The 14,259-nt window shown below is 36.6% G+C and overlaps 1 protein-coding gene across 1 annotated transcript; it reads right to left on the reverse strand.

The window, feature by feature from the left end:
- Positions 1 to 3,825: 3,825 nt before the first annotated feature.
- On the reverse strand, positions 3,826 to 14,110 carry LOC135615839 (transmembrane 9 superfamily member 1-like). Its single transcript, XM_065114858.1, has 12 exons — positions 13,895 to 14,110; positions 9,837 to 10,029; positions 9,595 to 9,699; positions 9,475 to 9,492; positions 9,291 to 9,379; positions 9,026 to 9,178; positions 8,556 to 8,690; positions 8,250 to 8,416; positions 5,552 to 5,646; positions 4,985 to 5,358; positions 4,451 to 4,724; positions 3,826 to 4,365 (listed from the first exon to the last, which is right to left on the reverse strand). The coding sequence occupies exons 1-12, from the start codon at positions 13,985 to 13,987 to the stop codon at positions 4,298 to 4,300; spliced, it is 1,764 nt and encodes a 587-aa protein (XP_064970930.1). The 5' UTR covers positions 13,988 to 14,110; the 3' UTR covers positions 3,826 to 4,297.
- Between the last annotated feature and the right edge of the window lie 149 nt (positions 14,111 to 14,259).

Raw genomic sequence — 14,259 nt, forward strand, 5'->3', positions numbered from 1 at the left:
GCTTTGCTTTTAGAACTGCCTGTTGTAAGAATCAACAATTTTGGTGATAAAAATGTTGATCATTCAGACGGGGAACTTTCAAAACACCGGCGAGACTAAGATCTCATCGAAAGGGTAAGGAAAAAAGACTTTTGTTGTTGAGCATTTGAGATTGTTATTCATCCGTCAGGTCAGGTCAAAACATATATGTTGTCCAATCAATACCAAACCCATCGAAAAAGGTTGCAATCGAAGCATCTATCGCGATCACAATGGGAATTAGAATCGATGGGCATTCGCAGAGTGTTTGACTTCGGGCAGCAGGTGCTGCGCGGCCCAAACCACCTCCGATCTCCACAGGATTTCTTTTTAAGCTGGACTTATACATGCATTGACTTGAAAGCGTCTTCTTGCCTTGTGTGCTAATCGGACATCACTATCTCTATCTCCCTCTTCTTACGATGTGAGTGAGCTCCAGCTGTCATACCCCAGTTTAAGTCTCATACGATTGATTAGTAAAATTAAGTGGTTCTCTCTATTTATATTTAACTTCAACTTAAATACCAGATATATTTTGATATAAATATTAATATCAAAATATATCCAATATTCGAAACTTCGAGGAATAATAATAATAATAATAATAGTATATTGTGATTCTGATTCTGTCGAGCTAGGAATTATTTATATTGGATCTTGATATTAGTTAGGAGCGATGACTGCTGTGTGCATGACCGATGGAATTATGTGAAAGTCAACACGAGCTCATCAAATAAATGTTTGCCCTCTTCTCGTCGTAGGCATGGCAGTCGAGTAACGCGATTCAGATGGTGTTGCAAGACCGACCATTTACACATCAAAAACACATCCAGACCAGATTAATAATAATATTAATGGGACACAACTCACCCTATCACATACTAGAAAATGGCGCCCGAAGAAGAAGCCCCTCCACGAAAGCAGCTACGGATGACGCCAAGAAGAGAACCAAGAATTCGTCGCTTGATTTCCCCCCTCCTCGGCGGTAATCTCTGCACTTTCACCTCCGGCGACGAGTTTCTACTCCGACACCCTTTTGCTGCCATCCTTTTTGTATCACCACACGCACAAACCGGCGGAGAAGGAGAAGAAGGAAAGGAAGAGCAATATATATACATATAATGGAGGACATCAGCCTTTGGGTTCACCCATATATGTGATACATAGAGAGAAAGACCGAGAGACGTCACTGCACGCAGCAGACTACACATCCATGAAAGCGACATGAATTTGTGTCTGTGTCTCATTAATGGAATCGGGGAGGATATGACAGATGTGGCACTCCCTGGACTTGAACTACGAGGCAGAACAGCTGGTGGGAGGAGGTGGTGATTGACTTGTGGTCATTCGATGGAGACCAACGGGATCGGAGACAGATAAGTCATACCATGTGTGAACACAACACTTTCCCGTGTGTCTCCAGCCGAAGCACGAGACTCCTTCCCAGCAATTATCTGATCCAAAGACCACTTTGATCCTTGTTTGAAACAATGGACGGGAAGCTTGCTTATGTCCAACCTTCGTCATCACAAGCTGACTTCGATCACAGCTCTCGACACGATTCTGGGAACCAACTGCACGCACAAAGGCCCGAGGAACACACACAAGTGCAAGTCATACACACACCTCCTTGTCATCGTTGTGTGTGTTCACATTTGCGTCCACACCTTCTAAGAAACTTCTTTTGTGTGTGCTAAGAAGAAATTTAATTGGATTTTTTTTTTTTTTTTTGAGAGAGAGAGAGAGAGAGAGAGATGAAGAGATTACAACAAATGAATAATCTTACTCTTTTTAAAGAGATTAAAAAAGAGTGCAGATGTAAAGATGATGATGGAGTCAAAAGGGAGCAGGTGTAACCAAATGGCCACCAGCACACAAACCTGTTCTTCATTGGTGAGAGCAACATGGCACAAGGAATCCCTTGACTTGACTTTGACGATGTCCAACTTCAACTCCCTACAGGAGGAATCCTTTGACTTGACTTTGATGATGTCCGATCTTCCACGGCACATCTCTAACGCATGCTGTTGACTATTTCGGTGAGAATTTAAATTCATCAAGTCAACCAGATGAAAGGCTTCGTGGAAGAGCATCATTGTCTCACCATATATTATACTCTTCTTCGTACTCTGCTACTGCGGTGGCGTATGTAATAGAGCATCTTCTATTACACAATACGGCGATAATTCTCATCATTGTCTCACCGTATATTTATTATACTCTTTGTAGTTTAGAAAAACTTATCATTCCATGTATTTATTATGCCACATTGACCTACATCTACTCCGCTGATTCCTCTTCTTTAATCGATAAAAATCAACCTTTTTCTTACACCCATATTCTCCTTTTATCGGGTTTAGAAGATAACCCTTATAAGTACTCATTCATCTATCAAACTATTCTAACACTTAGACTAGAAGAAGAGGATTATCACAAGAGATTACAACAATATTTTTTCCCTCTTTAAATTTTCTGTGCTTATCTGCTTTAACCAGGGATGAGAGGGGTATTTATAGGCCTCAAGTTGATTCAAACTTGGAGCCTAAAAATATCTCATCCCGGGTTTCTTAGGCCCAGGCGGTATCACCGCCTAGCACCCTGCTGGGGACGATACCACCACCTGATACAGTCTCAAAGAATGTGTCACTATATTTCTGAGGAGTCGGATGATTTATTCACGAAGGAAGAAGATCTACTATATTTGCCACTTTGACATCTTATTTGATAATACTTAGTTGATAGCTTAAGTATATTTTAGTTTTTCGATTTTCAAGATTTCCTATTATTTCAACGAACACAAATGCGTTTGTCGAACGAGGTTCTATCTAACAACTAATAACTTGATATTCCATCAAAATAATGGTAAACTATTAATCATTTTAGAATCATAATTTTAAATATTTTTTTTTTAATTTATCAAATAATAAAAGGTATCAATCTCTAAACAATCCTCAATCAACTAGTTGATCCTCAACTAGAATGGTCCGATTGACATGAATCGGACTTAAATTCAACTATGATGTAATTGAAAAAGTCTCTAATTCTAAGTAAATCGATCTATAATAATCCCAGAACAGTCTAATTTGTATTTGATTAGATTTAATTTAAATTAAACGATCAAATTGATTTGTTTCACACGAACTACAGAACTACCGAAGAGGGTTTGGGCCGGCCTGCCGTCGGGCGTCAGCGTGGGCTTATGTGGGCTACGGACCGGCCCAACCACTGCATAGTGATAGGCCGCATTGGAATGGCCCACATAGGCCCTGAACCAGTCAAAAGCATTGACTACGTCAGCACGAGACCCCCACGGCCTGGAGCCTATTCATCCGCTTTGGCCAGGGCCACCCTGGCCGCGTGGCTGGTTCGCGCTGCGCACGTGGACCGGTCAAAAGAGAAGTCACTGTCCATCAAACATTATAGGAGGATGATTCTGAAACCTTGTGGGCTAAAACATTACGGGCTAAATATCAAATCACTCATTAGGAAATAAATCAATTAATAAAATTCCTAACTTATTCATTAAGAAAATCAAATTTAATTATTTCCTTAACCATAATACATAAATATAAAAATTAATAATAAAATAATACATCATTTATAATAATTAATTTATGTTAAGGAAGAAATTATCGGTGATTACATTACTAGTGCAGAGGAATAACAACTCCCAGAAGAATTTTTCATAGCATAACTGTGATGACTATGATTTCGATATTGAAGCTGACATGCTTTCAAAGTTCATATAACAAAATGCTTCTACATATGTATCAACTCAGAGATGACATAGCACAAAATTTACAGTGCTAGAAGAATTAAGAGATGTAGATTCTAGAATGCTGCAAACTGAGATGAAAAGGTCTCGATCCTCGACAATGACCCAATTGTTATCAAGGCCCTCTAGAAACTCCATTTGTAACCTTCTTAATACTTCAATAAATGACAATAACTTCTACCACAAGAGTGTCCTACTATAATGAGCTACATGTGTAGCCACCACTGGATGATGGCCCTGCTTTGTCACTAATGTCACAAGTACATGATAAAGAAAAGTGCTGGAAGTAGACCAAGTTATTTATTAACTAGATTAAGCACATTGAGAGGCTACTGCGGAAAGCAATGGAAAGAAAAATGTGACATCCTGCAAAGTCCAAAACAGGAGGGAAACAGAGCTAGCAATTCCTCCCACCAGCAAACCCACCTTTCACCCTGGCCTTCTGGTTGTTTCAAAATTTTGTGGCCCAGCATATGATATCGGTCTTCTGGTTGTGTTTTAGGGCTAGTCACATTTTATGTTTCTGTAAATCCTTCTCACAAATAAAGTAGAACCGAGATAACCCACAGCACCTGAATTTTGAACACAAGTCAGAAATACAACAATTCAGAAAGCTCGGAAGCACATTTCAAAGATCAGATATTTAGACAAACTTACCACAAAGTATCCCTAATCCCAGACAAAACATTAAAGTGTAGCCAAAGTAGAAGCTAGTCTGGAAAAAGCCTGACATCTTGGTCTTCACATAGTAGTAATATATAGAGTAAAGGAAAACATAGACGGCAGTTGAAGCAGCAGAAAAGAATGAAGTCCACTGCCAGTGATAGTTCTCAGCATTAAGCAAGAAATATGTACCCACTATAGTCACACAAATGGTGACAATTATGAGGATCAGGAAGACCAGTAACATAAAGCCGTACACATAATATACCTGCCCAAGCAAAACATATAAAAAGATTAAATAGGTGCTTTATTTCTGCACATGTACATTTTTTCCAGTTTAAATAAACTGGAAAAAAAATTCAAATGGACTAAATAAATAACAGGACTGATCAAAATTTCCAATGGCAAAAGTTACAAAAAAGTTCAGTACGCAACAGTTCATCTAAAGAATCAGCATATCCTCGATTGATAAATAGCAACAGCTAGTATTTATGGTGAGTGTAATTCTACAAAGTAGATCTAGTTTACCTTGTAATTCCAGAATGATGTGAAGACAAAATACATCTCAATGAAGATGCTACCAAATGGAAGCAGTCCTCCCATTAGTGAGACAACAGAAGGTGTAAGATACCATTTCTTCTCAGGGATAGGACGAGGAATGGTCTTTACACGGCATGGATTGTTTGGCGAACCACTCCAGTTCCTACCCACAACGGTGCCTAAAAGTGCTAGTGGAAATGAGATGAAAGCCCATAATATGAACACAACAACAATCGTCCCAAACGGAATAGCTGCTAGTGATCCATAGAATATAGCAATTGTGTTAAGTATGAAGCCAATCCCAAAGCACATAAATGGAAACAATGATGCTGTGACGATCATAGACTTTATCCAATGTTTACCTGCCAATGAACCAGAGATACCGTTCAGACAGAAGCAGTCACTGAAACTTAAAATCCCAAATTTTTGGGTGAGTGTAAAAGTACATCTGGATCTGTAACATGAAGCTTCTCAATTTCCAAAGAAATCGTTTTATTGAATTTCAATACATGTTACAAGGAAACTAAAAGGACTTCCATTTGAAAGGATTCATACCACCATTACGTGAGTAAAGTCCACCACTGACATAGCCTGAAATGAACGAGGTAAGAGCATAGCAGACTATGAAAGTTGTAGTGATAGATCCTCGCCTGGCCAACAAGAAATAATTGATAGCAAGGGTAATTGTTACGATCAAGATGTGAATGACTTAAGAAAAACATGCAATTTCTGAATAAAAGATGATACTCAAACAAATAACTAGAAATACATTTTAATTTTAGCAGAGGAGAAAAAACATATTATTTCCATAATCAGCAATATTGATGCTGGATGAGACAGAAATGATTCAATTACTAAGTCTGCAAGATATACAGGCACCATGTGCACATTATACCTTCAATAAGACATTATTCCAAAGAGAATTTTATGTTATAATTCATGTGACATGTGACACCAAAGAGATGTTTCTCTGCAAGTAATCGAATAATTATGAATGTATTAAGGATCCTGATAATGGACCAACACAAAATACAGCCAATTACACATTTGAACAATTATAAGATCATGAATCCGGTAGATATACCTAAAGAGCCAGCATAACAACTGGAACCTCAAATTTTCTGGGCTGTTGTACATTAACGGTGATTGGATAAGCCATTTTGTTCGGCTCATAATACATGGCAGGTAGTGTTAATTGATTTGCTATATTGGATCAAATATGTGCCAAATCGCCTTAGTAATTTAAATACTATACTATAGTGTTCCAGCAGCTAAAAGATTCTATGCTTATTCTTGAAGGCTAAATGATCAATGCTATTACCAAAAAAGCATTGAAAAATTTTAGACACATGGCATGGGTCATAAATTACTAGATAAAAATTTCAATCCAAAATTTATAATATTAGAAGCATGCTAATGCTCAAAACTCTATTTATTGGTTCACATGCAATATTTTAGAAGTTGACTGAACTTAAAACAATGATAACAAATATCTACAAAGCTTTCAACTTAATAATATGCTTTCAAATTGATTGGTACTTCAATAATTTTGATTTTATTTTAAAATATAAGACAGACATGTCTTATTAGGAATTAATTTACACTTGTGTTTCACATTTACAAGACTGAGAACATCAAATGAGAACAGATCATGATGACCCAAAACAAAGAATCAGAAATTGGCATTGTGATGCAAATAATGATTCCAAACAGAATAGTAATGGCAACTGGCAAGAAAGAATACAGGTGCTGATGCTACGTCCAGATTTTATAGTTATGTTATGAGAATTGCACTTTACCTACAGACCATATGCTGATTTTGTTTAATGCCCTAGTGTTTTGAAACAAATTAGTTAATCTGCCTACGACTTGCCCTGACACATAGAATGAACTGACCATTGTGCAGCAACATTGAGAAGGTCACACACAAAGTTTGGATCTGCTAAAGATCCCTGCCCTCCATGGTGGCACAATGTTGTTCGGCTATACCTTAGACATCAGATGAACCAGCAGATTGTATCTCTATTGTTATTCTATATCTACATGGTTGCTCTATGCACCAAGTAAAACAGGAAAATGCTTTCATAGTCAATTGATCACCATGAGGATAGTGCTTGATCACGAAACCAAATCCGACCAAAGGTAAATTCAATTAAGGTAGCATGTACTGGAGCCTTGAGGTTTTTCTAGCAAGTACAGAGGGATTAACAACTTTTAACTAAATGGAAGAACCAAAAGGAGAATTTTTATACATTCAGTTATATCATCACAGGAAACTGTCATTTTGAAGATGCAGTTTCAGCAGGTAAGACTAGACTCACTGATACATGGAAGGAAAGGCTTCAATACTGTAGCAAGTGGCCTACAGATAAAAAAGATACAACATTATCCAAAATGGAGAAGATATCTATGGAGCATAGTCATTTGTAGGACTTTGGACTAGTAAATAATGATAAGTATAAAAAGATAAATGATGAGGGTTGACACTAGGTAATTATTCAGATACAAAGCAAGCCAAAGTCAAACAACTTCAAGTTCAGCTGTCAACTGGCCCAATTCAAGAATGAGAATTTTAAAATTTTAACTCAGATGTCAAAATTTTGGAAATCGCTTGATCACAAACAGGAGGCAGTGAGTTTAAAGTTGAAACAAGGAAAAACTGTCACCACCGACATGAAATAGAATGAGTTCCAGCTACCCATAATGCAAAGACAAAGGCTTTTGATATTTGGTCAGATGGTTAAAGACAGTAGCTTTAAGATCACATTTAAAAAGCCTGTAAAATAGGTTAAACAAAACACAATTGTGCACACTAATCAATCTTACAATATCTAGATTGTCAGCTCAATGCGGCAAATTTGAAGTCAACCTTTTCCCAGAAAGAATACCCTTACATAGATTGCAAATAAACAACAATGATTTACCATAAATTTAAGTCAGTGAGAGTGAAAGTGTGCATGAACACTGAATTCCCGTACCAGCTAGGTTTTGATTTTAAAAAACCAAGATATGTAGACATGCTAGGATCTTATCATACTATATGCTGATAGGTTTGATATGTCAGGACCAACATATATGGTCGATATGTCATGGTTGGTATGCATGATCCTTGAAACTAAGTGTACAAGTATACCTCTCCATATTGACTGTAATAGCAGTTTCTTTTCACTATACTAATTAATGAGTATTAATTTTCAAATCAATAATTAACTTAAACTCCATTTAGCAGGTTCAAAGCCAAGTTTGTACATACCCAATGTATAATGTTCCAATAATCGCCAACAAAATTACCAGGAGTACAAGCATTGCCAACTGGGCACCAGTACCAATAAGAGATGAAAGAAGAACCAAAGTACGGGCAGGCCGAAAGACATCCCCATGAACAAGTTTCCATCCAGATTCTTCACTCACATCTCTTTCCTGATAAAAATCAAATCATCAAAAGATCTAACTTGGGCTGACAGAATCATGACTTATAGGCAGGCTTCAAGGAAAGATTAATGCCAGATAACAAAGGTAGTTTATTTTTTCTTTCAAAATAAATGCAGCAAGTAATTACCAGAGTCTCAAGATCATCATCTTCACGAGCATATTTTGCATAATCATTTCTGAGAGTTCTCATCAATATCATAGATACCAGGCCAGTGAGGAAAATAACCATCATGAATGAATTGAAGATAGAGAACCAGTGAATCTGTGTAAGGCAGGCAGTATTGCAATCATAAGGAAGCATTTTCGTTCATGGAACTTGTCAATAACTATACCAGAATCTTATCAAACCAGTAAGCACCAATCAGTAAAGTATGTGCTACCTTAATAATTAAATATAAAAAATATGTAATATGCCAGTATCAACCAATATGGTCAGTACACAAATAACCGTTATAATACAATAGGCATATCATGGTAATTGAAACCATGATCATCCACAAACTTAGATCTATGATGTCAAGAAGTTGTGATAACTGCATTAAAGTTTCAGGAAAAAGATTATAGGGTAGAAATTATAATAATTCAGAACTACATTACCTGGTGCTCAAAGAAAGGGTAATCCAAGTAAACCTCAAACCGGCGAGCAAATGTAACATTTGTCGGCAGCCATTTGACTGAATATGTCATATCTAATCTTTTTCCTGCCTCCAAAAGTTTAGGACTTTCTTGAGTGAGATTGACATGAATAATCTGCATGAAAGAGACGAAAAAAAATGATACAGTAAACCTTTGACACAAGTAAAACCCCCTCAGAAATTTTTTTCACAGTATCATGACCGCAGGGCTCTCAGAAATCACCTACCTGATACTCATTATGTTGGATGATGATATTTTTATGTGTGAAAAGATAACGTTTATCTTTGTTGTTTTTGTCAGTCTCTCCAACAAAACCTAATTAAAAATAAAAATATTCTACATCACAACATGTGAAATATCATTAAAGATAAGAAGCAAATAGAAGGCATCAACAATAGGCAAGGACATACCCCACATAGGCAAGTCATCTAGATCATGGCTCCAAACAATGAAGAAACAAAAGAAAACAGGTAAAAGGGTAAGTAATCAAGCATAATAAGCAGGAGTAAAGAATTTATCAAGTAACTTACCTATGAAGAACTCAAACCAATATGAGTTCTCTATAGCATCAGCAAATTGCTTCACTTTTGTGGCATCAAGTTCAATCGTACAAATGGAACCTCTGTCAACATTTCCTGACATTTAAATGTTTAGAAGTTTAATTTTAACGAGAAATCAATGAGTAGGTACCCAATGAGCGTAAACTGTGTCTACATCCCAATTAATAATTCAGTAACGATGTTGAAGATTTTGTAAAAAGGAAATTGCATACTTTGAAATTTTATCTGGAACTGGCTGTCAATAAGTTCATTTCCACCTAGGACCTCCCCTAGCCCGCTCCACTTACGTGCAGGATTCTCAGATAGTTGACAGAATGGAAGACTGTGATAATTATATGTCTCCTGAGGGTTATTGTAAGGGCCAACCTTGTTTACCCAGAGTGTAACTGGTTCTTCAGCTTGGTACTGCAAGTTAATTGGTAACTATGTGAAAACCAGGATATGAGAAATACTAACTTTGCTGCCACATTTTCATACAATAAGGAAACAGGAAACCAGACAGCCTGGTGGTGATCCTAGGAAAACAAATTGCTTTTTATTGATAAAATATAGGACAAAATAACAATACTGTTTTATCTTCTAGAAGACATATCAAGAGAGACAGCCTGCATTGACCTGATTTATCAAACCGGAGACAAAAAATCAAACAAAGAAATATATCATCTTGGCAACATATCTTAAACACCAACAAGGTTTTCTAGACGTACAGGTCAAGAGAGCACAAATATTTGCACATAGTCCCCTGCAAGCTAGTAAAACAACATTGGAACCTTTCAATTAAGATTTGCTAGTCAAAACTCATATCATAACTGTTAATGAACAAATTGAAAGTTATACTACATTTTGTACTCATCCATTGAAATATCTGTCAACAATCTATTCTTCTACCTGCTCCTTTCCTTTCTCATGGCCAATACAAAACCTCAAAATCCATCTAATTAGTTATTAAATAATACATTATTTGAGCTTATTTCAAGATAAGGGCAGGTTTGAGATTCACCCCCAAAAGAACGGACACATTTGAAAGCATCTATCAACTTGAAGTTTTAGCTCAAAGTCTATCCATTTTAATCTTTTAAGCTTGGAGAAGACAAAAGAAAACAAGATTTACTAGCTCACAAATTTATGCATCCTCATAAATAAATAGATAAGATATAGGTGCATATGATAAATAATAGTGAGTAGCCATTAATGTTAATAGAAAGGGAGATTAGAGAATCTCTTATCATCATATAATTGAACTAAAAATAGCTTATTCCAATATTTTTGCAGCACTCGTATGTCAAACCAATAGGCATACTCAACACTAATTTTCCAGTTGCACAATTGCTATTGACAATGTCTCAACTAAATATTTCTACGACTGCATATGTTGTAGATCTTCTTCATTCTCTCGATAATCTCATCGAAGAAACCACCCGTCTCCATAGAAATACTACTATGAATGTTCTATAGAAACCATCCAGCTCGATATGTTTTATTTAAGCCCAAAAGTTTTCTCAGCCATCCTGACACTATTCTGTATGTAGTTAAATATATTATTGAAAAAAAACTAATATGTCACAGGTTTTCAAAAATGAAAAGACTTTGACGTGTAGGAAAATTTGCTCTACCTATAGGCTAAAGATGCTTCAGTCTCACTATCAAGGCAAGGTTTAGCTCTTGAAGTCACCAACGCCATGGGTGAGGAGGGAATAAAAATTCAGTAACTGTGTTGCTAGAGTGATTCGTGTTGAAAAGTGAGAGATATTAAGGAAATGTAGATGTAGATTTATGTCAGGACATACGAAAGTGAAGAGTACAAGGGCTATGGATAGGTCCATGTTAGGGTCTATATTCAAATAACTTGAAGAACACCATTCTTGGAGAATCAAGGTTTGGTATTCTATGGATAGCTTATGTAATTTACAATTTTGGTGGTAGAGAAAAAAATACCCTAAAAAGATATTTCAATATTGATGGTAAGTGAAACTTTCTTTTGAAATCTCTTTGAGAGTATTTTTTTTTCAACATCTTTAGTTTTTTCTTTTCAACATGTTGATGGCAAGGCTGAAACATCTTTATCCTACACATAGAAGTAAACATGTGACATATTATTTTTTTTAACAATACATTTAATTACATACAGAATAGTATGAAGATGGTTTGAGAAAAAATTTGAACTAAAATAAAACATATCAAGTTAGATGGTTTCTATAAAACACCAAGCCTATATAGAACATATGGAATAATATTTTTGAGGAGTTGGATGGTATCTTCGATGAAATTATTGAGGGAAGGAAGAAGATTTACTATATATATAACCGTAGATTTATTTAGTTGAAACATTGTAAATAGCAATTTTGCAATAGAGAAATTGATATTGAATATGTCAATTGGTTTGATATACGATACTGCAAAAATATTAGAATGCTATTTTTAGTTCAACTCAATGGTGATTAGGGATTCTCTAGTCTCCCTTTCTATTAACATCAATAACTACTCACCATTATTGATCACATGCAGCTGTTTCTTATCTATTTATTTAGAAAGATGCACAAAATTATGAGTTTGTAAATCTTGTTTTCTATTGTCTTCTTATATGACTCAACTTAAAAGATTGAAGTGGATGTACTTTGAGCTAAAACTTCAAGATGGTAGATGCTTTCAAATGTGTTCATCCTCTTGGGGTGAATCTCAAACCTGCCCTTGAAATCCGCTCAAATGATATATTATTTAAATAACTCATTAGATGGAATTTGAGACTTTATATTGGCCATAAGAAAGGAAAATAGCCAGGAAGTAAAATAGATTATTAACAGAATTTCCAAAACTACCTGTTCTACAAATTAGAACAAATTTTAAGATTCAAATGTATAAAGTGATACTTTTCAAAAACTAAGAGAAATCCGAAAGAATCATTGAAATCGATGAATAAGAAATCCCATTAAAAATAAATCCCATGGCAAAGGGCAAATTTTTTTAATATTTATGGTTTATTATTTGACAGAGAGAAGGATAAAGATAGAATTCCTAGAGTTCAAGCAGACTAGATAAAGTAGATAGGGGCATGTGAGGAGTTCTATCACCATATTGCACCCTTAAATTAATAGAAATGTTAAGATATGGTTACCGATGGAAGCTATGATTGTCACTCAAAAATTTCATCAGCTAGAGAAATTAGATGAAAAGATGAAGAAATTGTGATTGGATATGCAGAACATCATTTGAAACCTATAAAATCGGACTATAAAAGGTTTGCATCCACGAAAAATAAAAAAATATTAACATAGGTTGATGATAAAATAAGGAAACATCATTTGAAATGGTTTGAGCATCTCCAAAATGAAACCTATAAATACAACAGTTACAGAAAACAGGTTAATTCAGTTAGGTGTTGGCAACAGATGTAGAAGGAGACATAAAAAATATTTTGTTAGCAAGAGCAAATGGAGAATTATAGCTTCCTTCTCAGTAACTCGTGATACTGCCTTGAAAGTACTCAATGTGGAGAAAGAAACCATGTCGCTAAGACTATCCTATGCTAAAACCATGTTTGCAAACATTCGAAACCATTAGACTGTTCCTACACCTTTCATTTACATCAAATTATCCACCAGACAAGACTATACTATGCTCAGCACTGTCAAGTGTGAGACAGTAATGATTCTATCGAAAACTAAGGTAGGCCGCCTACATGGAGTATGTGTCACGTGAAAAGATGGTAAGGCAGAGCGTAAGTCACATTCTGACATCCTCTGATCATTTCGAGTTAGAATGAAACAGGCAACCGTGCAAAGAGACGAAGATGCTGCAAATAATAATTCAACTTGTCCTGTAAGGCGGATCTGCAACTTGTGATCATTGTGAAACATCCTTTTGAGATTCTACATGGAGTCTAGTTGGTGAATTCAAAAGATCTCCATCAAATATTAAGCTTCCAACTCGATTTCAGCTAGATAATAGAACGGCAGCATCGTTATACACTGGAACTTGTGCCATATGCGCTGGGTACGAGTTACCGGCAATTGCCAGCAAAAAGGATGAACCCACACACAAATGTTCCAATCTGAAAAAATTCGAATTTGACGTCAACCTATCGAGCAAACCAAGAAGCCATAGGAAGTTATTATAGTCCGGATCTACGCCGCAATCGAAAGAAATTGAAAAAATTAGAGACCTCAACAGCTTGCCGGATCAATCTCGCATCCCGGCGTGCTAATGAGATCTTTACGAACGGAATGTTGGAATTGGGATGGAGCATCAATCGGGGCGGAGGGTCAAGGCGTACCTTGTGGTCGGACTCGGAGGCGAAAGCGGAGACCGCGAGGACTACGAGGAAGGCAGCGGAGAGGGAAGGGCGAGATCTGGCGCCGGAAAGCATGGCACCGCCCGGATCTGAGAACAGAGCGCGGTGGGAGGGGGGAGCGAAGGTGGGGCGAGGCGCGTTCGAAGCTTAATGTCGAGGAAGAGACCGGGCGAGGCCTTCTCCTTTGGGCTTTCTTTCCACTCGTTCAATCTAAATGCGAAGGGCTTGTGGTTGGGTCATCAAGATTAGTGTTTTGCCCAGATCCTGTTCCGTAGATGAGTCTATTAAGGTTGTTGTTTTGCCCACATCAGGATTGATATGGGCTTGGGTGGATCGTAAAAGCTTGT

Source organism: Musa acuminata, chromosome BXJ1-3, assembly GCF_036884655.1.
Source record: "Musa acuminata AAA Group cultivar baxijiao chromosome BXJ1-3, Cavendish_Baxijiao_AAA, whole genome shotgun sequence".
Taxonomy (NCBI): domain Eukaryota; kingdom Viridiplantae; phylum Streptophyta; class Magnoliopsida; order Zingiberales; family Musaceae; genus Musa; species Musa acuminata.

Coding starts and splice junctions, on each gene's coding strand:
- LOC135615839 (XM_065114858.1), bottom strand. CDS start 13,987: ATGCTTTCCGGCGCCAGATCTCGCCCTTCCCTCTCCGCTGCCTTCCTC. Junction 8,417..8,555: donor ATGATGATCTTGAGACTCTG/GTAATTACTTGC, acceptor GATTTTTATCAG/GAAAGAGATGTGAGTGAAGA. Junction 5,647..8,249: donor ATTGGAACATTATACATTGG/GTATGTACAAAC, acceptor CTTGTTGGCCAG/GCGAGGATCTATCACTACAA.